This window comes from Ylistrum balloti, unplaced genomic scaffold (genome assembly GCF_031769215.1).
Source record: "Ylistrum balloti isolate Yb309-2 unplaced genomic scaffold, AGI_CSIRO_Ybal_v1 Utg371416, whole genome shotgun sequence".
NCBI lineage: Eukaryota > Metazoa > Mollusca > Bivalvia > Pectinida > Pectinidae > Ylistrum > Ylistrum balloti.
Genome location: NW_026782744.1, coordinates 18,887 through 41,009, shown reverse-complemented (window position 1 = coordinate 41,009; position 22,123 = coordinate 18,887). Strand labels below are relative to the sequence as shown.

Here is a 22,123-nt window from a genome sequence, read left to right as displayed (position 1 = left end):
TTCTATTTATTTGTTCATAATAACTATGGCTAGAAATGTTATCTCCACAATTGACATACCAACAAGAAAACACATGGTGACTATGACCTTGACTTAATAGTTTTAACCTTCCCATCTTGAAATCAAATGTATCTAAGAAAGGAGAACTCAGTCATGCTGTATCCCCTCCCTCCATCAATACCTTTGGAGGTATAATACATGGCTTCTGTAAATGTTTTCTCTTGGGACAGATCATTTAGACCATGACCTAATGTAGGTCACAATGATTATCCTTACAAAACCATATATAACCTTTGATAAACAGCATCAACATCAGTTTTGACTCAACAAAACGTTGATTTAATAGTAGAGATTGATGGAGAGAATGGATTAACAGTTCCTTACACTTTGATCAGAGTGTAAAACAGATATTCATGCTGAAGTTGCTGTCAATGACTCGCACGTCAGTATACTTGATTAGAATTCTGAGAGATACATCAGTATTACTGAGTAGAATTAGTGAAGGTATTTTATCTGTAACCACAAAATCCAAGATCCACACTACTGGTTTATCAGTATGTGAAATTATAGACGAGTCATGCAAAGTACAGAAAATATTTTCACTTCCATTTTATTCATAATATCACAGGTAAGGTTAAGCACTTAAATGATACAGATCAATGACTATACAATCTGGGTAGTAATAATAAACATTTTATTGAACAAGAAAAAGCTTCAACATCAACTCCAGTCATCCTCAAGGCCAAGAGCTGATAGTTCTTCTAGTAATGAGGTCTCTGTTTTTAGCTTCTCAATCTGGAATGAAATCATCACAAAGAATTTGATTGTAGCGATATAATTTGTGATATAAATATTAAAGGTTCTAAAAAATCATCTTATTTCAGGATGGAATGACTTGAATTTAGATTAGTAACACAAGCATGTGTTAGGTTATCCAGGTTCTATAAAGTACTGTTTGTCACGTTAATGACATTGGCTTAGGAATTTTACCATTTAAATGATTGTGGCTACAGAGATTTTACCATTTGTATGACCTAGGTTACAGGGATTTCACCATATAAATGATGTTTCTGAACATGTGGGTTTTTCCCACTCCTTTGTCTCCTCCCAGAGTAAGCCCTCTCACATGCTTCCAGCCAGGTTGATATAAGTCTTCCAGCCAGGTTGATATAAGTTCAAAAATTCTGTTTTGCAATTGTTGTCAAAAAGATATTCTTTTCCTTTTAACCATAGAATACAGGGAATTTACCATCTAAATTATCCGAATAAGTAGCCATTTAAATGATCTTGGTCACAAATGTTTTACCTCTCTCTTAAATGAACACCATTGTTTTATCTAATTGTAATCTGCTTTCATTCCTATTGTATAATTTCATACATTGCTAGAATTGTTTTGCATATGGTGATTTTATTTGAAAAAGACTTAAAGAATTAAGAGCTGCTTTATGGTAAAAGTATGTTTATTGTTAACAGAATAGCACCACAAACTAGTGAAGTAAGTGTGGAGTGAAAGTCTAAATAATCACATATACCATACAGAATTAAGTTATCTGTCAAGTAAACAGATTGGTACCTGGTTTAATTCCAGCTGTTTTCCAGCAGCCTTCTGGTCTTTCAGTTTCTGTATGGCTTGTAGTTTCTGAAATTTAGAATGACACCATTACAATCCATTGTATAATGTCCCTTCCAAGTACAAATGAAATTGTTTTCAGTTCCATGTAAAGCACAATTATGTGGTGAAACTTCCCTAAACCAGCCATATTCCTCAAGCTCCATCAGTAAAGCCCAAGTATGGTATTAAGCCTGTCCAGATATATATTGAGTTTCAGTAGAACTATCAACAAATGCCATTTTATTGCCCCCACATCTAAATATGTACAGTAAATAATATAACACAAGGTGAACACACTCTGATCCCTACATCTCAAAACTGTCTCTGTTCCTGTATTCATACCCTCCCATCAGATAAACGTACTTCACCTGTGTTATAGGATTACTTTTTACTGACTGTGAGGGAGACTTTTATACAATTTGGTAGAGCATCTAACACGAGGAGGTACACCAGCTACCCTAAAAAGTGTTACTTCCAATGGACTGTCAAGCATTCGCATATGATAACAGGATATAAACATAGGTAGCAGTACACAGTTTCTCAGTGTGACAATGGGTGGTTATTTTTGTTCATCAGATGAGCCCATTATAAATGTTTTAATTAAAATAAAAAAAAAAAATCCTTGCTAAGATTGGTCCTGTCATGTTAAAGTGGACAATGTGGGGTTTACTTTTTCTCAGAATAGAATTTTAGTTTTGTGTGGGAGATTACTATTGGGACAGTCACCAATCTGTGTCTATGCACCAAAAACCAGCTTTAAAGGAAGTGAAATTTTCATAGTGTTTACATGTGGTCAGGTTATGAAGGATTTCCGTGTTGGAATTTGCTGAAATGTAAGTACTTTGTTACCATGTTGTTGATTTTAAGATAGGTGTTTATAAATTTCTTCTGGAAAGTTGTAGTGTTAGGTTGGAATTAGCAGTATTTTGGCATTTCTAGCATTTTTCAGTAGGTAACCATGACAATCAAATGTCAGAAATCAGAGGAAAATTTTGAGTTACACAAATGTTATCTCCCTACTATTAATGTAATTGTTTTGTAGTTTGTAAATATATATACATATAATAATGTATTTTTCATAACCAATCTGCTATACCTGTATATCTAAAACATGACCAATAATTTAAGGAAAAAGTGCAAATTAACTGTTTCCTGCCACAATACTACCATCACAAAGTGTCAGTTCTTATGAACTGTTCAGGGAAGTTTTGTTGGATACCATTAGGTGGAGGATCTGAGGCCAGGAGATAAACATGTTCCGCAAATTGTAATTTGTATGAATGCAGGCTTGTATGCTTTATCAAGACTATGCAAAATTTGTACTCTTACCTTCCTGATATTTCGGGCTTTCTTATCTTTATCTGGGTCACCAGTAGAGGGCACCTGTGAAGCAAGTGCTCCCATAACAGATGCTGGAGCAGAAACCACTGGCGCAGCTGAAGATGAGGCTTCACCCTGCTAAAATAATAATCACTGAATAATTCATTTTTCCTCAGACTTATCACCAAATGTCATTTAATATATAATACCCTGTCCTCTCTATAACTTATACTTAATTATCTGATCGTATGTGACCATAATAATAGGACAGATATTTAACTTTCAAATAGTGAAAGACATTACCAATAGATTTAACATTGTGGATTATTTTTCAAATGATTGTCAGTAAAGTATGGAAAAAAATGACAATATTTCTGTCTTTTCACTTCCATGGTATTAAACAGGAAAGGTACTGAAGCAGAGTCCAAATAACAAAAGGGAATATCGATTAAAGAGTTATTTAATTTCATGGGCCTAATATTTTGTGTCTTCCCTGGTTGAGTTTATTTTAGCAGTAAACAGGAAAGCATGCTTTAACATTGGTATCCAGGTATGTTTACATAAAATCTACATTATTAGAGATTTTTAATCAGTGTTAAAGATATTCGCTGAGTACTTAATTTCACAAATTACTGCAAGTATAGCAAATTTTAACCCCCTATGAATAACACTAAGTACACATTACACCACTTAGCCAATAAAGCTGCCCGGAACGTTTTCAGGGGAGATAATAGCAATGAATACCTCATTTTCCCGAGCCTGTTTTGCCTTCCTTGCATCCCTCTTCTTCTTATTTTTACTTGCAGATTTACTTTCACCTGAGAAAAGTTTGCAAGTTGACTTTAATACAGATTCCACATATTGTAAAGTAATTAAGTGTACTATCATGATTGAAAAATGAAATAACTTCACAATCTTTTTATTCGCCAAATTAAACAACTTATCTTAAAATACTGAAAATGATCAATCTTAGAAAACTGCTGAAAAGTATTACATTCAAGGTAAACAGAAATGAGATATTTGAAACAAAACTAAAGGAAAGAGCTCTCATGAATCATTGCCTATCACAAAATTCCCTTTGTAATGTATTCTTAAAATAAAAAATGTTCTGAAATAAAAGAAATAAAATAGGAAGTTTTGAATGAACAGTGCTACTCACCAGATTCTACTGTCGGTTTTTTGTTTGGGTCTGACGGTGCCTCATATTCATGTAGTTTGAATGATGGTTCGGTGCCTCTAGCTTGTGGGGGACGATAAACGCCAGCTTTTACTGCAATGTAGATAGGTTACCTTTCACAACAACTCTGACCACAACATATGGATCTATACATTGCTCTACAATATTTTCTCTCAAATATCTCTATAATTCATTTTACTATCATACTTCAAATATAATTAATTCCTTGTATATGAAGTTTCATTTTAGATAAATCCAAATTCCTTTGTCATCTTAGAACCAACATATACACTAGATCTCATTATACACAGAATAATGTTTGACCTGACAACCCTTACTTATATACTTTATATTCTGTATCACTCCAGAAACAAGTCCATGGGGCCTACACATAACCTCTGACCTCCACGGAAGAGGGCTTATTACAGGGCGATGATATGTTACTTATCGTTACATCTACTGCGCAGTAACTGTGGGTGGGCTTATTACCATGGACTTAATGCCAGATACATCTATAAAAACAAACCTCCAGGGACTGGAGCCACCTCTGCAGCCATAGCTTGAGCGGCCTTGTAGTTGAGAATTCTCTCTGGGTAGGTTCCCTTGGGAACAGGCTGCCACTGGGCCTCCCAAAGTTCTTTATTGCCATCAACATTAACTTGTTGCAGCAGTGAGCCAGTGAAGTGCCATATTCGGTACCTATATACAAAAGTTAATCAAACAAATACACAAACCAATTCAATCCACTTCCCTGATTATCTACAGTATAAATGTCACACCTAAATGTATACCAGTAAAACAAACCAGGAACATAGATCATGCGTGATACTGTATACAATGTATACAGCCATGTTATTCTTTCCAAATTGATTCCTTATTTTCATATCATTGACGTTCCTAATTAACACTATGTATTCAAAAGTTTCTGATAGACCACAAGTCTGTCTGGGACATGCAATAGAGTGATTTACTAGCAATTTCTCAATATGGACATGAATAAATTAATATCTGACGATGAGCAGTAAAATTCTTGAAAATTTACTCCTAGAAAAAACTTTTAGAATATGAAATGTTAAACTGTATTAAAACATCGTCCATCAAAAAATAAGTAATACAACACAATGATGCCCAATCACATTAGTAATACAATACTCACAGACTTGTAGTCACAATGCAGAATTAATTGTGAGATAGTGTTCCCCATCCTGGTGGAGCTAAATATATAACAGAATATAACCTAATACCTTCTATTAGTGCTTTGGTACTTCTGAGATAGTGTTTACAGTCTAGATGGAAATTAATAAAGTTAAGAACATCATGTACTTACCCATTACCAACTCGTAGCCGTGGTGCTGTGGTGGCTGTAAGAAAGTGTTCCCCATCTGGGTGGAACTCAAAGATTGTAGTGTCTGGTGCTTGAGCCTGACTGATCAGCTTTCGCTGCTTGGTGTCCCAGAATTCCAGGTTTCCACGGAGATTTCCAAATCCAGCGAGACAGAGGAGTATCACATAAGGAATAATATCAATACCAGATATTGAATAGGGCTCTTGCACTTACCATTGTTTGATCTTTATTTGTTGAAAAAAATCTCTTCTCTGTTTTTACTCTTATACAAGGTTTAAACATTCCATAAAGAAATTTTTAAAAAATAAAGATGGTCACCTGTCAGCCAAATTTTTTTTCCTTATCAGTCCCATAATCAGAAAGGCACAACTAGTGACCAACATAACCTACATACTAAATTTGAAAAAAAAAATCTCCAGTACTTCTCAAGAAATAAAGATAACAAACTTTCATAGTCAAAATCCAAGACAGCCGTATGTCTGTCATTGTGTTTTTCTGATCAGACTCAAAATCAAAGTGGTACAAGTACAGACCAAAGGGAAATGACATCTGAAATTTGAGAAAGATCTAAGGAAGGAAGAGATCCAAAACTGGTTGTACAAGTATGTAGACTGAGACAAAGCAGGAAAAGTAACACCACAGTCTTCTGATAAGACATAAAACAAAGTGAGTCAGAACCCATATGGGTATATCTTTCCTCCTCCACTTCCTGATCTTTTTACTTTCACCTAGGTAACTAAATCTGTTTAGGGGTAAATTGCAGTAAATAAGGATATTGGATCCCTGGGGGTTGAAGAAAGCCACATTGCGAGGACCAGTGCCGAAGTCAAATAGAGGTTCTGATTTCAGGTTGTATAACGTAGCCTTCGCCGGCATGACTGAGTGAAAGTTAAGGAAATTCAAACAAGAATAAAATCTGAAATAAATAACAATCAAATTATCCAAACAGTTTGGTGATAAAGAAAACTAAGTTGAAAATGATAACAAGATCAGTATAAGAAAACTATCATGAAATATAAGGTCTGCATGAATGTTGTATGGTGGATTCTTCAAAATATCATGACATTTATTATCAACAATAAAACAGCAAAGCTTTAAACATGAAATTCTATTCCGATATATATTGCCTACAGTTTGTTTTCGATGTTATTAGCTTTGGCTGTTGCGTATAGATAAGGAAGTCAATGTGATATCTGTATATAGATTTTACTCCAATACACATTTTAAATTGTGGTGCCTCTCTGTAGGCCTTAATACAGAGGTAAAAGGATACATCCGTAGACAACACAGAAATCTGTAGACTTTGGACTCCATTCCACGTGATAAACAGGACCGTTCTTAGCTGTAATAACCAAGTGTATTACGTTTTATCATGCTCTTTCGACAGATATTAATATAAGAAAACCTTGACAGCCTTTTCCTAACAAGCTAAAGAAAATTAGTACTGATCACACTTTGTTTACCTATAATTTGACTACTACAATAAATACTATTTATCATAAACAATACAAATCCTCTTGCAATTTCCTTTTGACTTACATTCCATAAGGAGTATGGCCTTCCGTGATGTAAAAAAAATATATTAAGAGTGGTGCTGACCTTAAACCTACAACCTTGAAAATCAAACATGTCTGTAATATCATGATCCTTTTTATGAATTTGAATTCCAACCTAAATCTGTCAGGGAATCACGCAGCTACGATGCTGACAAGTATTTTCTAAAAATAGTGTTGATGAACATCCCTCCAGAAATGAAACTGATAGAGGGCCGACAAGGACTGTCACTGAATTTTAAAATCGTCTGAGATATCATGGTCCTTTATAACTGTGTGAAGTTTGATCAAAATTATGAAAGAATGAAGCTGAAAGAGCCCTGACAAAGTTAAGCATTATATACACACATATGTATGTACAGAAACATCTGTATTCATTTGATGACTTCCTTTACACAAATATATATAACAGTAAAACTTTAAATACCATAAGTATTACATACATCTAGGTACAAGGCATGCTTCCCCTTTTGTTGATATAAAATGAAGGCCCTGGTCACCGTAGTAATTCTGCTCAGAGATTTCAGTGGATGAGAGGACTAGCAGTGCAGTGCCTGTTCCATTCCATTTCATGGTCACAGTATCAGACTTAAAGAAACTTTTACTGGCCAAAGCTGCCTGCTGGCCTCCAAAGTTAGGATACTGGTAAACTCTCACAAAGGACGGCTGACCCTGGAACAGATGAAGCTTTAAGTAGCTAACTTACTACCAATACAACAATGGGGTGGGGGGGTAGGGTGGAAACACAACGTCCCACAATCAGTGAAATCAGGAAATTCCTTCCGGGAACAGCCGTGGATCCAAAAGGATACCGAGTACCCACTATAAATAAGTAGAATAGACGTCAGGAGTAGGCACAACACGAAGCAGTTCTGATGACGGATCGCTTGGATCTGAAACATGTCAACAACTCTTAGCACGAATAAATCGTGAATTGGACCGGAACTGCTTCGTGTTGTGCCTACTCTCGACGTCTATATTACTACCAATACATTAGATATTTATCTCGCTCAATGTCATTAATCAGTCAAAAGAAGATACACTACGGAAATTTGATTTTTATTTTCTAAGATTGATGTACATTTAGATATCCTTAAACCAAGAAGATAAACTGTGTATGTAATCCATTGTCAAATGAATTTCTTGAATGTTGGTCTAGAGGGATCATTTTCCAATACTTCATATATCAAAGGATTGTCAGCAAAATATGAATTAAAATGAAAAAAAGAAAAAGAAAAAAAAAAAAGAAAAATATATATATATATATAAAAAAACATCTTTTTCATACATTATTAGTAATTACTACTAATTATTACTACATTAAGAAACAATACAAATATAACCAGATACAAGAAACTTCAGTCAGTCTTACTTTTAGTAAGTATTGCAAATACACAGTCACTTTAGTGGACTGGAGAAAGCTATAATATAGCATTGTTATTGTGAAGTAATTTCCTTCAATACCTTAGCTCCCGGTACATAACCAGCCACTACATATGGAGGACCACAAGTAGCCAGACTATATTCCGATATCTTCTGCATCAACAGCTTCACTTTAATTTCATCTGAAAACAGAGTATGTGTACAAGATTATGACAATGATGAATAGCTGTTATTTCATAAAACTACAAATTTAATTTTGCCCAATTTAAATTCCTTTTTAATGTCATTGCCATTGCCATGTTGAAAAATTTTCAGAAAAGAAATTGTTTGAAAGCTTTGCCAAATAACAGGATTAATGCTTAACATGTCTATTTATAGATGGGATCAAATTTTCTGCACAATTATGAAAGAGTATGAAATATTGCAATCTTATATAAATATTGCTGATATTAAAACAAATTTCTATCATGTTTGTAAATATAAAGTCACACATGCAGTAGTACCTACTTATATATATATATATTAAATTTCAATATGAAAAATAACTGTACTCCTGATTTAAAAACAAATAGAGGTCAAAGCTCACCATATTTGTTATTCTCGAAAAACTGAAGTTCATTATTAACATTTCTACAGCAGACGCCCTCATCATTTGTCCAATTTGGATCCCTGTAAGTGAGAAAACATACGATTTTATATCTGTAAGATTTCCGTGTAAGTAAGAAAACACTACGATTTGATATCTGTAACAGTTCCCTGTAAGTAAGAGAACATCACGTGATGATTGATTGCTGTGAGAAATCTCTGTAACATAACATTATGCTATGATTAAACTATGTCATATAATCTGACTAGAAAAACATATTTATTGTTCACAACAGCATTTTAAATAAAATAAGCTGTATCCTGTTCGTAACTGGTAACAGACAAAATTATGGATAGATAGAGCAAGTCTGCGAGACTGACCAATTTTTCTGTTTCTTCTGTATAAAGCTGCGCTGCAGAACTCCTGTGGAGACGTCATACAGGTGAAGATTGGTATTTCCCTGCTTAGTTTCTGGGTTGACTGTAACACAGAGATAACAAATTAAATGAAGTATTAAATGAATCTCAACACTCCAATTGCGTTTTGTGTAATTTACTGGCGATGTGTTTCAGCTTGCTTTATATGCGGCTGTCATCATTATAGATAACATATAACTTCACACAAAATTCCATATATCAGTTATTTTTGTGCTGTGAAATTTTTGTAAAAATTAAAAAAACGTACCTTTTGCAATCTCTGCTCATTTTATATTTTGCGATTTCATTGCCTTAGAAATTTGGATGGCTTCTTTTGAAGACTTTGAATACTTAAGAATGGACATTAATGTATATTCTTACATCAACTGTAGATCTAACTGACCAGTCAAACTAAGATAAGAGATTTACATGCTGACTAATATTTGTTTATTATAGAAGTAATCAAGTGCATGTTAAAATTTCTCCATCCTGTCACTGGGCACAAAATATAACACATACAACAATTCAGTGTTGAACACATTTAGTGGAGTAGTCTTGGTCAGTTAGATTGGTCACCTTCATAGTGTAGCATGATAATAAACAAGGCTCAGTGAGAGTCTAATCTGTGCATTGGATGCGGCACACGGAAAACTATGGTTTGTACCAAAAAATATTTTAACGCTCAATTGAAAATTATTCTTGTCATCTTCGCGCAAAGTTTGCACTAAGTCTAACACACCTCAGAGTGCTAAAACAAAAGTGTGCAAATTTAAATACACAATACTGTACTGGAATTGAAAGCAGTCTAGTGACAAAGCAAGGAAAATTACATAGTCAAAGTATACATTGAATTTTAGTTCATGAAAACATAGTAGAAGTATTTTTGTAGGAGATTTAACTGTAAGATATATTGGTGTAGATATTGGCTTAAAGTGTACCCTGAGAGTAATTTTATATTTTAGATATAATTTTAAGAATGCCGTAAAAATAATAATAATGAAAACCCCGTCAAAATCTGTCGCCCCAGTGTCGAGTTATTAAAGCTCAAAGTTGTCAATTTTCACCTGTCCGCCCAGACCTAATCAGCCGAATCATCATTTCCGCGGAATCGAGGCTCTTCTACTCGTGACGTCATAAGTTCAACAGAAATGGCAGTCAACATGACTGACAGTGACAACGACACCGCAACTGAGAGCGATATGAGCATGAGTTTTGAGGAGTCTGATTATGGTGTGAATGATATGTCTGAAGACGGAATCCAGCCCTATCGATTTGAACTGGAATTACAAGACGATGTATCCAGTGAGGAGGAAAATGACCCTTCGAAAAGTGACGATTGCTTGGGCAACATAGATTGGCACGTACTTCACTGGGTCTCACCAGTAGTCGTGAAAGTAGTCGAACAGTGAATCGTCGTTTCAAAGAAACAAAATAAAATTGGGTGTGGTTTTGGACTAATTTTACTATCTTCAAGTCTCGATCAACAATTTCTGACGCCGGGAAATCGCGTTTGTGCAAGACTATGCATACATTCACGAGGTGTCGGGAATTTTCTTACCGAAGAAGTTTCGTCCGAGGGGAATTTTTCTTTCCAGGGAATTTTCGTAGCACTATGGATATATATAGATAGGGTGTCAACAACCAATTATAACACCCTCCGCTGTGTTAATAATAAAAATTTGATGTTTTAGAAGTTTAAACAATTATTTGACTGGTTTTTACCCTAGCACTGGTACGCGTCTGTTGTTAGCCGACAGGCATGTCGCCTCACAGGTGTCACAATTGTTTTTTCCAGCCACAGAGGTGCTAATTACCTAACCTGGCACAGGTGTGATTATGAGTTTACATGACATCTCTACACTGTGAACTGTGTTTTCAAATCAAGATTGGTGATCTTATTGTTATTTTTACGATCGCAAAATTAATAACTAAACAACACCGTCTGCTGGAAGATCTAAAAACCAAATACACCTTATACAAACAACATACACACATAACCTATTTTATAAATTCGAATAATTCCATTCTATACTATATAATAGTATTATGAAAATTCTCGGGGTGAAAATTCCCGTGACCCATTCACGACTAGGCCTTCTCCGAGTATTAGGCGTTCACGATTACGAAGGAATAATATTCCTATGACCGCCCAAGTCATAGGCTAGCCTATCAATATAAAATGTTTAGTTGTAGAATTAATAACAAAATATCAACCTAACAAATATACTTTTATTTAATCAGCAATCAGTTTTATTTATCGACGTCATGCATCGACACCCCATCCGTGTTAGTGTCAGGACAACCATACACACCGCTTCCCTCCTCGATAGGAAGCCATTTTAGCGGATTTAAGCGCTAATTCACCGACCCCTCGTTCACTACCTTAGATATTGCGAAGATGTGAAGTACTTTCACGTAAATAAACAAAGAAATTACCACAGAAAATCCCAAAATAGATCACAATCACATGTAGCACAGTAAAGACAATATGGCTGCATCAACAAAAGCGTTGAACTTATGACGTCACAGGTTTGGGTGCCCGAAAACGAGGTCAATGCCTCTCAGCCAAAGGTGTAACGGAACATTCCACGGCATTCACGTTTTCGGCATAGTGTATTTTATGTGCAGAACTATTTTTCAAGGTCAACATAGCTGACCTCTCAGGGTACACTTTAATATTTGCTGTTTATGTACCTGGAATCTGTGTAGGTAATATGTATATATCTGTGTAGGTAATGAAACACATACCTGTATAATTCTGCCACATTACCAGGGTGGTACCTTTAGGAGAAAATTTCATGCAGACAACTTTGCTGATATCAAGTTGGAAAACCTTTTTAAAAGTATTTGTGTTAATAACGATGACCCTGAAACACAATCCAAAACCATTTGTAAGAATTGTTATTACAACATGACTAATGGAGAGGTTATATCATAACTGACTGACCAGGACCCAGGTAGTTTGGACGAAATTAGATACCAAAATAGATCTTTATCTTAAAAAAAATTGAATAAATAATTAAATAATTTAACATTTAAATGTTTTAAATGAACATCTTCTACAGTTTCATAAAATGTTTTACATGTCAAAATTTGAGATCATATTTTACATTAAGACAGGCATTAACTAATTCAGGTATAACCAAATGTTTCGGGACTTCATTCCTAAACTGTAAGTCCATTCTAAATCCCAAAATGGACAACTCAGGTCAAAAGTATTAAGTATTGTTTTGTTTAAATGTATCCAAGGAGTATGCATCGTTTTGACCTTTAAATCTATCATGTTTTTAAATCCTATTATTGAACTCTTAAATCAATGGATTTTAAAGTTATTACACTCTAACAAAACTGTAATCAAATTTGTTACTAAGTAAATCAGGGACATGTGAAGGTATTGTCAACTTTGGAGATTATTGCCGTTCAGCAACTATAACATGTATTCTTGGAACAAACTTTGGGTTCTAGTGTCTATGACAAAAATTAGACGAAAAATTTACCAAATTGACAAAATACTTAGATTTTCCTGTTTTATGCAAATTTCATTTTGTTACTACAGCAACCATGAAAAGACATACTAAGACATGTTTTCCTAGGATTGGGGATACATTCATCATTGGATTCCAAAAAAATTTCAAAGTTTGGTTGAAGGTTTTGAATCTTTTATTGATTAAGGTCCAAAAATTGCTTAACCCAAACATAGAGCAAATGTATAAATTTCAGTGGTAATCTTATTTTAGTGCTACTTGTGCTTAAATCATTGCTCTAAAATATAATTACACTAAATGCAGTTGCTGTATGTTGTTTATATACATAATTTCATAATTGTGCTAATTTTCTGAAAATGTGGCGCTAAAATTGGATTGCAATGAAGTTCAAGTCTTATCAACAGTTATTTAAGGAATATTAAAAGAGAAAACGCTTGAATTTGAAAGGATAAAAAAAACTCTTTATATTTCATGACTTAGGTATGCTCAAGGAATTAATTTTTACTGCAAAAAAATAATCACTGTGCACAATAATTATTTTACAACTCTTCATGGTATATCATGGTAACATTATTTGAAACAGGAACACAAATTAACTTTTACCAAGAGCTAGTCATCAGATTGCACAGAGTTTTCAAGCCATTTCAAACTGAGAATAATCTGATATAATGTACTTACTGATCGTCAGTACACCAGCCAAGACGGGTACCATCATCACTGAAGGACATACATCGACACCTGGATTTCTCCCTGAGGGCATATCATTGTAATCAAGTAAGTAAACCAAACTGTTACTGAAGTGCAGGTCAACAATAATCACTGACTGACCAGAATGAGAAAATTTGTAAAAGTGATTCACAGTATGACTTCCATTCATAAAACAAACATGAATTTTATGACATTATTGTCTTCTTTTCAGGAATGTCTGTATAAATTATAAACATACATGGACAGGCATCAACGCTAACCTACATTTAATTTCTTGATGTACATATTATGTACAAGAAACAGAAATATCAGATCTTTTTATAATTTACTTCCTAAAAAGTATCCTAGAATCAGAAAATTACAGCAGAATTTACACCAAAAATTTCCATATTGAAGTTATTTATGATTAAATAAAAATGATTGTCTGGGAGAAGGTTTTAAACAGCAATATAACACAGGGGCACATATAAATATCTTAAAATTTAGTACCCTGGAAACTGTGAGGCAGACCCAACATCTGGTGGTCCATTCACCATCCATATTCCATCTGTTCCACGAACTGCAACAAAAAGATATATAAAGTTAGTGATTATCATGAAACTTTACAAATTATTATGTTTTCTTCAGTGAACAAAATGACTATAAAGATACTGTAAACTTTCTGTACTATTTTACTCTGGAGTATCAATCAGACATTGAGGTAGAAGATATCTAAAATAAAACTGGCACTTCAGTTTACTAACTGAATCTTGGTTTAATATCCAATATAAATCTATCTTTTATCATGGCACAAAGTTGTTGTTGAAATCAATAATTTAATTCAATATTTTATGGTAGTTCCTGCATAAAAGATCCTTTGAAGCCCCAATATACGTAACATTCACCAAAACTTTAGTGTAGAATCACACATAATTATTGATATATTCTCTAAGATGTAGTTAAAATTAAGTTATTCAAACAATAGCTACCATGACTTTGTGCATAAAGTATTGATATATGAGCAGTTGAAACTCGCTATTTGTAAACACACCTCCATTTTAAACACTCCGCCACCGAAATTACGATTGTTGCCGAACAACGTCGGAAAGTTCATGACCTGATCTCGAGAGAGTTGAGGTTTCTACTTATAGAGGAAGCACATGCAGATATGTCTACGGTAAGTTTATGTTTACAAACATTGTTTGTGAAGTCTTGTCGTAGACTTGAGGTATTTCTGTGATAAGCATTCAGTTTTTTTTTAAATTATTAGAAGGAATAATTAGTTTAGAAACGATACGACGCACAATTATAATGTAAGAATTCAGAACTGGCCTGATGTATGATTGGAAAGAAAGGAAGCGACTGGTGGACGTCTGTACTGTGTCTGCCATGTTTACACGCGGAATATGCGCATGCGCAATGTCATCGCTACGAGCGGTAATGTATGAATTACTGTGGGTCCCACATTGTTTATTTTCCGATTTTTTCAATTTTTATTTAAATTGAAAACAGTCAGTTTTATTTTATTTAATTAAAGGAAAGTATTTGTTTTGTTACATATATTATGGGGAAAATAAGATAAAGTTTGTTTTTTTATAGTGATTTTTACGTATATTGGGGCTTTAAGAAACAAGAGGCCCATGGGTCGTAATAGTCATCTGACTAAAACAATTTTCAACAGGGAAAAGGGTTATTTTTTCTACTTTGAATGAAATCTCACTAAGAAGCTGTTTTCCATGATGAAGATGGTAGTTTTGGTGAGGAGTAGGTAACTGTAACAAGTGTCACCTATTATTTTGCAATATAGCTGGTGCTCAATCCAACTGGTCAAACTTGAGAAGTTTGAAAAGGGCATGCAAAGGAAAACCATGACTGCACAATCATGTTACAAAATGGCCTCCATGGTTGCCATATCAAAGTTTTGACAAGGTGAAAAAATAATAACACATTTTTGGCTATCTTTCCTTAACATTCCCACCAATATTTAGCTGAATGGTACCAGTGGAACTGGAGAAGAAATTTAAAACATGTTTTTCAATATGGTGGCCATCTTGGAATTCAAACATGCCCAAAAAATAACAACACTTAATAAGGACCATCTTAGGATCATTTCATGCAAGTTTGAGCTCAATCCCACTGGTGGAACTTGAGAATAAGTTTGAAATGTCAAAAGTTTGCACACAGCACACGACAACAGACAAAACATGATGGCTATAGATAATCATGACCCTTCGGGTCAGATAATCTAATATATGCAGTGTTCTGTATGAAACAAGACTGATCCAAGTACCCCAACTAACAGTCAAAATTTTTACAGTAGTGAAGGGAAACTTAAGACATAGAACTCATATAAACACTTGAAACTGAATTTGCTGAGATTCCATAATTCATAGTTGGTTATAAGGGACTAGTGCAAAAAGGATTTAGTTTCAATTAAAAATCAGTGAGTTTACAATGTTAACTACCAAATAAAATTAATCACAGATCTTAAAGATAAAAAGAGGCTTAATGTAAACTGAAGCTGTTAAAAATTTATAGAGATTTTATGTTTCTGGACTATTTTATCTCAAGCTTCCAGGAGACAAGATGTAAGAAAGTACTGTTATGTAGGTTAAATAATGTTGACCTCTACCAAGAATTGAGGTGTCTATGAAAGTTGTAAGAAGTTGCCTCTCATCAATCTCTCACTCTGACTATAAAAAAGTTAAATCATAGCGTAAGATACGTTTCAGTCAAATGTATTAATAATTTGAAAAATACAGTAAATACTATATGTATAATTTTTTCAAAACATGTTTTATGTCAAGCTTCTGGAAGGCGATACTTGCGCACATGTCAATTGGTAAATATTTACATGTTGGTTAGCTACAGTGTAAATACGACGCCCATTTTTGCAGAACTTCGTGTATTTCCGATTCAAATAATCCAGCGTTTGACTGATCGAGTAACAAATTTATTAATCAAAGCAACCACTGCTACCCAAATATAGAAATTTAACCCATTTGCGAGGTTTCCTAAACTTTCGTCCGATAATATATGCCTTTGAAGGTTCAAATGGTGATTTTAACGTTTATTTGGACATTTCTAGCCCAACCTGCTGAAAGCTCGAACAGCTCTGTCATTATCAGCTGTCGACAGCAAACATTATTATTCATGTAATGGACGATGGCCTGACCGAATGTTAGAGAATGTTTGTATTGTATTAATTCTGATAAATTAGACAATAAAGTCATCATGTAATAGCACTATACGTGTAATTTGTGATATCACAGAACGTAACATGAATCAATGATGCAAACCACGATTCACTCACGTGTCAAGGGGGGCGCCATTTTGTTCATCGGAATTCTCGGCCTTTTTCAGAACGGTTCCGGAGATGGAAAAAGTCTCGTTTTGATCTCGTACGTGGGTGAAATTCATACGCGAACAGTTTTCATATTTATATTTTCCGTGTTGGTTTTATTAATAATGTATTGTAAAGTGATTATTATTATTATTGTTTATTTTGAAATATGAAATAATTTGAAATAAAGAGGGAGAGAACCTTCTTCTCCATTCTCATAAGCACTATTTGTTTGGTCGAACTAATTCCATGAAAATCGGTCAGCTTCCTTTTTAACAATATTGACGTGTAAACCGTAAGGCTTGAGCAGCTACATCTGACATTTTACGTCTTCAAGTCGGTGAAAGCGATTGAGGAAACATGGCTGCTAAACAGAGAATGAGAATTGCTAGTGACAAACACAGTAAAAACATCACAACTCGAGGAAACGTTCCCAAGTCTTTGGTGAGAATATTATGCTCTTTCGACACCTGATGTGGACCCACATGATTTTTAGGGACGTGTCACATCAAACATATTGTATCACTTGTTTCATGGTGTAGAATCGTGATTGGGGTTTTATCTACATAGATATTTTTGTTAAGTAACATTTGCTATTCATTCATACTTTAAGATGACGCAATTGTTATATAGATAGGACAAGATTTTCGGTAATTTGTGATCCAGGTTGACATGTTTTAGTCTCATTTAATATGCAAGCATTTACTGAATTATTTAAGATTTAAGTAGATATTACTTTGAAAAAACGTTAAACAATGACCATAGACTCATTTGATAACTTAATATTTAGTTGAATCAAATGGACAAATAAATATTAAAATTAGCGGTATATACTTAATAGTCGTAGATGCATGAGAATAAATACGTTTGTTTTGCAACTAAATTGATAGTATAAGCCAACATGACACCTGTCATTTTCACATTGTTATCAGATGTTTCCTGTGAAATCATGTCACTGAGTTTTGCATTGGATCAACAGCCTGGCTTTATTTATATTTTAAGCAATAGGAAATCAGCTGTATAAATATAAGACTCCATGAAACAGATCATAAACAAATATCAGTTTGCCTGCCAGAATCTGTTCCAGGTTTTGCAATCTATCGCTTATTTTTAAATGTACATAATGTTATTCAATGCAATTTTGTTTGCACACATGTCATTCAATTCTGGATGTTCCTAGGGAATGCCTGGAGACAATTTTCTTGTTTTAATGGATTCTTTGTCAATAGGTGATTGATGACTTGTGGCATATTCATTATCCAGGAAGTAAGCAGTTACTTCCTCTCTGAAGGCATCGTTATAACACAAAATCAATTTGATTCTTTTAATTCTGTTAAGAAAATTATGATTTCATATTTTTCAGAAACCATCAGAGGAAAAGTATCCAGTGGGACCCTGGCTATTAGCTTTGTTCGTTTTTGTTGTTTGTGGATCAGGTAAATTACTTTTGAACTTGTAGGTTTAGTTAATAAGTTGTCATGGTGACTTACCACAGGCTTTAAATACTTGGCTATATTGAAACAATTTCACAGTTATTAGGTGTATAATAAGTTGTGAATTTAATTTGCTTCTAGTTATAGTGAAATAGCATGTCCAGTGCTCTAAGTATGCATATTGCTGGGGGTTTCAAGTCGATGTACATAATTCCATGTCAGGGCAAACATAATTTCACCAAATACAAATAATGATTTAGTAAACATATGGTGATTGAAATATCAGTTCTAAGACCAGTTATTTCAGTTAAATGGGAAATGACCTATAAAAATTAATCTTAATTATTGTATTACTATACTATTATGATAGCAATTACACTTGCTGTGACATGTGTTACTTGTTTGTTCCAGCGGTGTTTCAGATCATCCAGAGCATCAGGATGACGTAATGACCCTCTTTTTCCGGCAGCAACAGACAATTCATGACTTGGACATTCTTAAGGGATCAAAGATTTAGGACCACGGATAAAACTTGAATGCATCATCAACTTCATTATCATCAGTCTCTGTGTAGTCACAACAACAGGCATTTGTAATATTTGTTTTGTTATGGATGGTTGGGATCAGAATCCTCAATGTGTTCATCTGCTGTAACAGTCAAACATTGGGTAAAAGTCATCAGTTTACATGTCTCCTGGATTAAAAATTATGGACTTTCCAAATGTTTTCCCCGAAACACAACAGCTTTATTTTCTGAAACTATGTGTCTTTTGTGAATATGGCTTTGAGCCCTCTCTAGTTTGTTCATTGTTAACTGGGAACGTCCTGGTCATTATGCAGTTTTCCAAGACAAGACTGACATGTTAAGAATGAATGAATTAGCGATAAAAGGAATCAAGTTGGTCTAACTTGATGTATTCCATGTTGATATTGTTGCTACACCACTATTGTGTAGATACAGAAGAGAAAGTCAGGTCATTTAATTAACATTAAAAGTTTTATTTAAATGTAATTAAATGTTTTTAAATTAAAAAGTTATTGTCTTGTTTTTTTTTCTTGTCATAACTAGGGAACAATAAAAACACTTCGGATTTTGTTCTCTGAAGTATTAGTGGTGGATATCACTTTTTATCCGTTTGTGTCCATCTGAAGGCATTTCTGGACTATTACTTCAAAACTGATCAATTTAACCTCACAGAATTTGCTGTATATATTAAGTTAGTGCCAGGTTGTGCCTTTTGCTATTGACGACATTTCATTTGATATAGTTTTCTGTCTAAACAGTTTAAAAACACATAATTAGTCTGAACTTTTCAGGCTACATCTACGAAACCATTCCACTCAATTCCACAAAACTTTCTATACATCAGGTTAGTGTCCTAATTGTGCCTTTTCTTACTGAGGGCATTTTATTATCTTTTTTCTGTTAATATCAAGTTTTTAGATTTCTTGTATTACTCCAGAACTTATGGAGAATCACATGAACTTGTTCATGGACAACATCAAGCTCTATTCAAATATGAAGACTCAAACACACAGGATCTACATCAAGATATAAACTCTTACTTTAAGGTGCCATGCTTTGTGACGGCTCGTTGCATGTTCAAAGGGTAAACTCCAATTTTGCTAAAATATACCGAAGAAATCGGTAATGATCCCAAAGTATTATTAGATAGCAGTCAGTTACAGGTGGATAATGGACAATATGCTTGTGCTGTATTACTGTCGACATCCAAGATGGCTGCCTGTGGGCCACCTTGATTTCAAATCAGTCCAAAAAAGGTACAATGCGCAACTAGGGACCAAGGGGAAACTGCATATGGAATTTGAGAAAATCCATTCAGTACTTTCCAAGAAATAGCAGTAACAAACTTTTACTTCCAAAATCCAAGATGGCTGCCTGTCGGCCATCTTGAATTCGAATCAGTCCAAAAAAGGTACAATGCACAACTAGGGACCAAGGGGAACCTGCATATGAAATTTGAAAAAGATCCATCCAGTACTTTCCAAGAAATAGCGGTAACAAACTTTTACATCCAAAATCCAAGATGGCCACCTGTCCGCCATCTTAAATTCGAATCTGTCCAAAAAAGGCACAATGCACAACTAGGGACCAAGGGGAAACTGCATCTGGAATTTGAGTAAGATCCATCCAGTACTTTCCAAGAAATAGCAGTAACAAACTTTTACTTCCAAAATCCAAGATGGCTGCCTGTCGGCCATCTTGAATTCGAATCAGTCCAAAAAAGGTACAATGCACAACTAGGGACCAAGGGGAACCTGCATATGAAATTTGAGAAAGATCCATCCAGTACTTTTCCAGAAATAGCGGTAACTAGAATTGTTTACGGACGGATGGACCACGGACGCAGGGCGATTTGAATAACCCACCATCTATTTGAATAGATGGTGGGCTAATAAATAAGTATTGTAATACAAAGAACAACAAAATCAAGGTAATGTTTCAAATACTTTTTATTCTGTATTCATAGTCATAAATTAGTTGACACAAAAAAAAAACAAAACACAAGTTCTGCCTTATGAATTATATTATAGTAATCGTATATACATGTATATATGAGATTATATAAAACGACAGAGTGATCATAGAAAATGATAATACTAGTTTTGTATTGAATGTGGAGATATATCTACCTCCTTACATTACTGGATATATAATACATATATATTAAATGTGTATATATTTTGGCAAATCAAGTAAACACCGAAACTTTGAAAGCACTTCCATTAAAAAAATAATGCAAATTAAATTTCAGTTCCACAAAAACAACACTTGCCAGATCTGTTCTCCCATACTTCGCCTATCTCACAAGAAACCAATAACACACTTTTTGGTTTAATCTCAAATTATATTTCATTGAATTTTGTTCAAATGTAGTATTTGCATTAGGTGGGTTTGTAGTAAAAATATTACTTTTGTGAGCATGAGCAACTTGTCAAAGTAAACTGATAATGGGATGACACTTGTCTTCATTTCACAGGTGGGTTCGAATTAGCACTTGACACTTTGATGCTACCAGAATTATATTGTTCTTGTTCTTGATAAATTGTTTATGCTAAAAGATCACACAATTTTGATTAAAAGAAAGCTTATACATCAACAATAAAAAATTCACATTAAAATTATGATTGGATTGAAAATGAATCTGACAAAGAATTTACATAATACCTTCATTTGAACTTGTGAGCAACAGTAATTTTTGAACTTGTGATTATTAGAGATTTATTGAAATAAATACAACCGTTTCACTTGTGGCCAATGCAATCAAAAAGCTTAACTTGAATCCACCAAAAGTAGTCTTTTCAAAATGATATTCTGAATCTTTCATCAAAGTGTTTGTATTAAATGTGATGAACCTTGTTAGATTCGAACATTTCAAATTTGTGCAACCTTCCTGTCAATTTATATACAGTTATAACATAAATTACCAATACATATACAAAAACCTAGAGTCTGTAAAAATATCTTGCTTCCAAACCATTAATGGAAACATCCAATATGTTCAAATGAAATGAATTTTCCATTAACATTGAAACTCATTTCATGTGAAATCCTGATTTGCAATGTCCTGCACTTCCCGATTTTAAAATGAATTTATCCAATCTGCAAAATCACAACTTATATTATTTATAAATTTGGCAAGTTTTGCAATTTTCAAAGAAACGAAGCACTACACGTACTTGACAACAAATGCAAAAAGGTAGTATTGGTAATCTAGAAAATTTGTCTAAATAACAAACGGATTTGACATGCTACATCAT

General features: G+C 34.0%; 1 protein-coding gene across 1 annotated transcript; it reads right to left on the bottom strand.

The window, feature by feature from the left end:
* Nucleotides 1-590: 590 nt before the first annotated feature.
* On the bottom strand, nt 591-16,896 carry LOC132562439 (eukaryotic translation initiation factor 2A-like). Its single transcript, XM_060227181.1, has 17 exons — nt 16,878-16,896; nt 14,075-14,144; nt 13,556-13,627; nt 12,141-12,259; nt 9,357-9,456; nt 8,977-9,059; nt 8,472-8,572; nt 7,451-7,679; nt 6,728-6,796; nt 6,231-6,332; nt 5,437-5,611; nt 4,636-4,808; nt 4,092-4,202; nt 3,677-3,750; nt 2,942-3,070; nt 1,574-1,639; nt 591-795 (listed from the first exon to the last, which is right to left on the bottom strand). Exons 1-17 carry the CDS (start codon nt 16,894-16,896, stop codon nt 721-723), a joined length of 1,767 nt encoding a protein of 588 aa, XP_060083164.1. The 3' UTR covers nt 591-720.
* Nucleotides 16,897-22,123: the final 5,227 nt, after the last annotated feature.

Bases quoted from the DNA above. Each gene is read 5' to 3' on its own strand.
- LOC132562439 (XM_060227181.1), bottom strand. The intron at 12,260-13,555 runs GTAAGTACATTA...ATTGTGTTTCAG, and splicing joins GGCTGGTGTACTGACGATCA to GGTCATCGTTATTAACACAA. The intron at 4,809-5,436 runs GTAAGTACATGA...TTTTGTATATAG, and splicing joins CGGCTACGAGTTGGTAATGG to GTACCGAATATGGCACTTCA.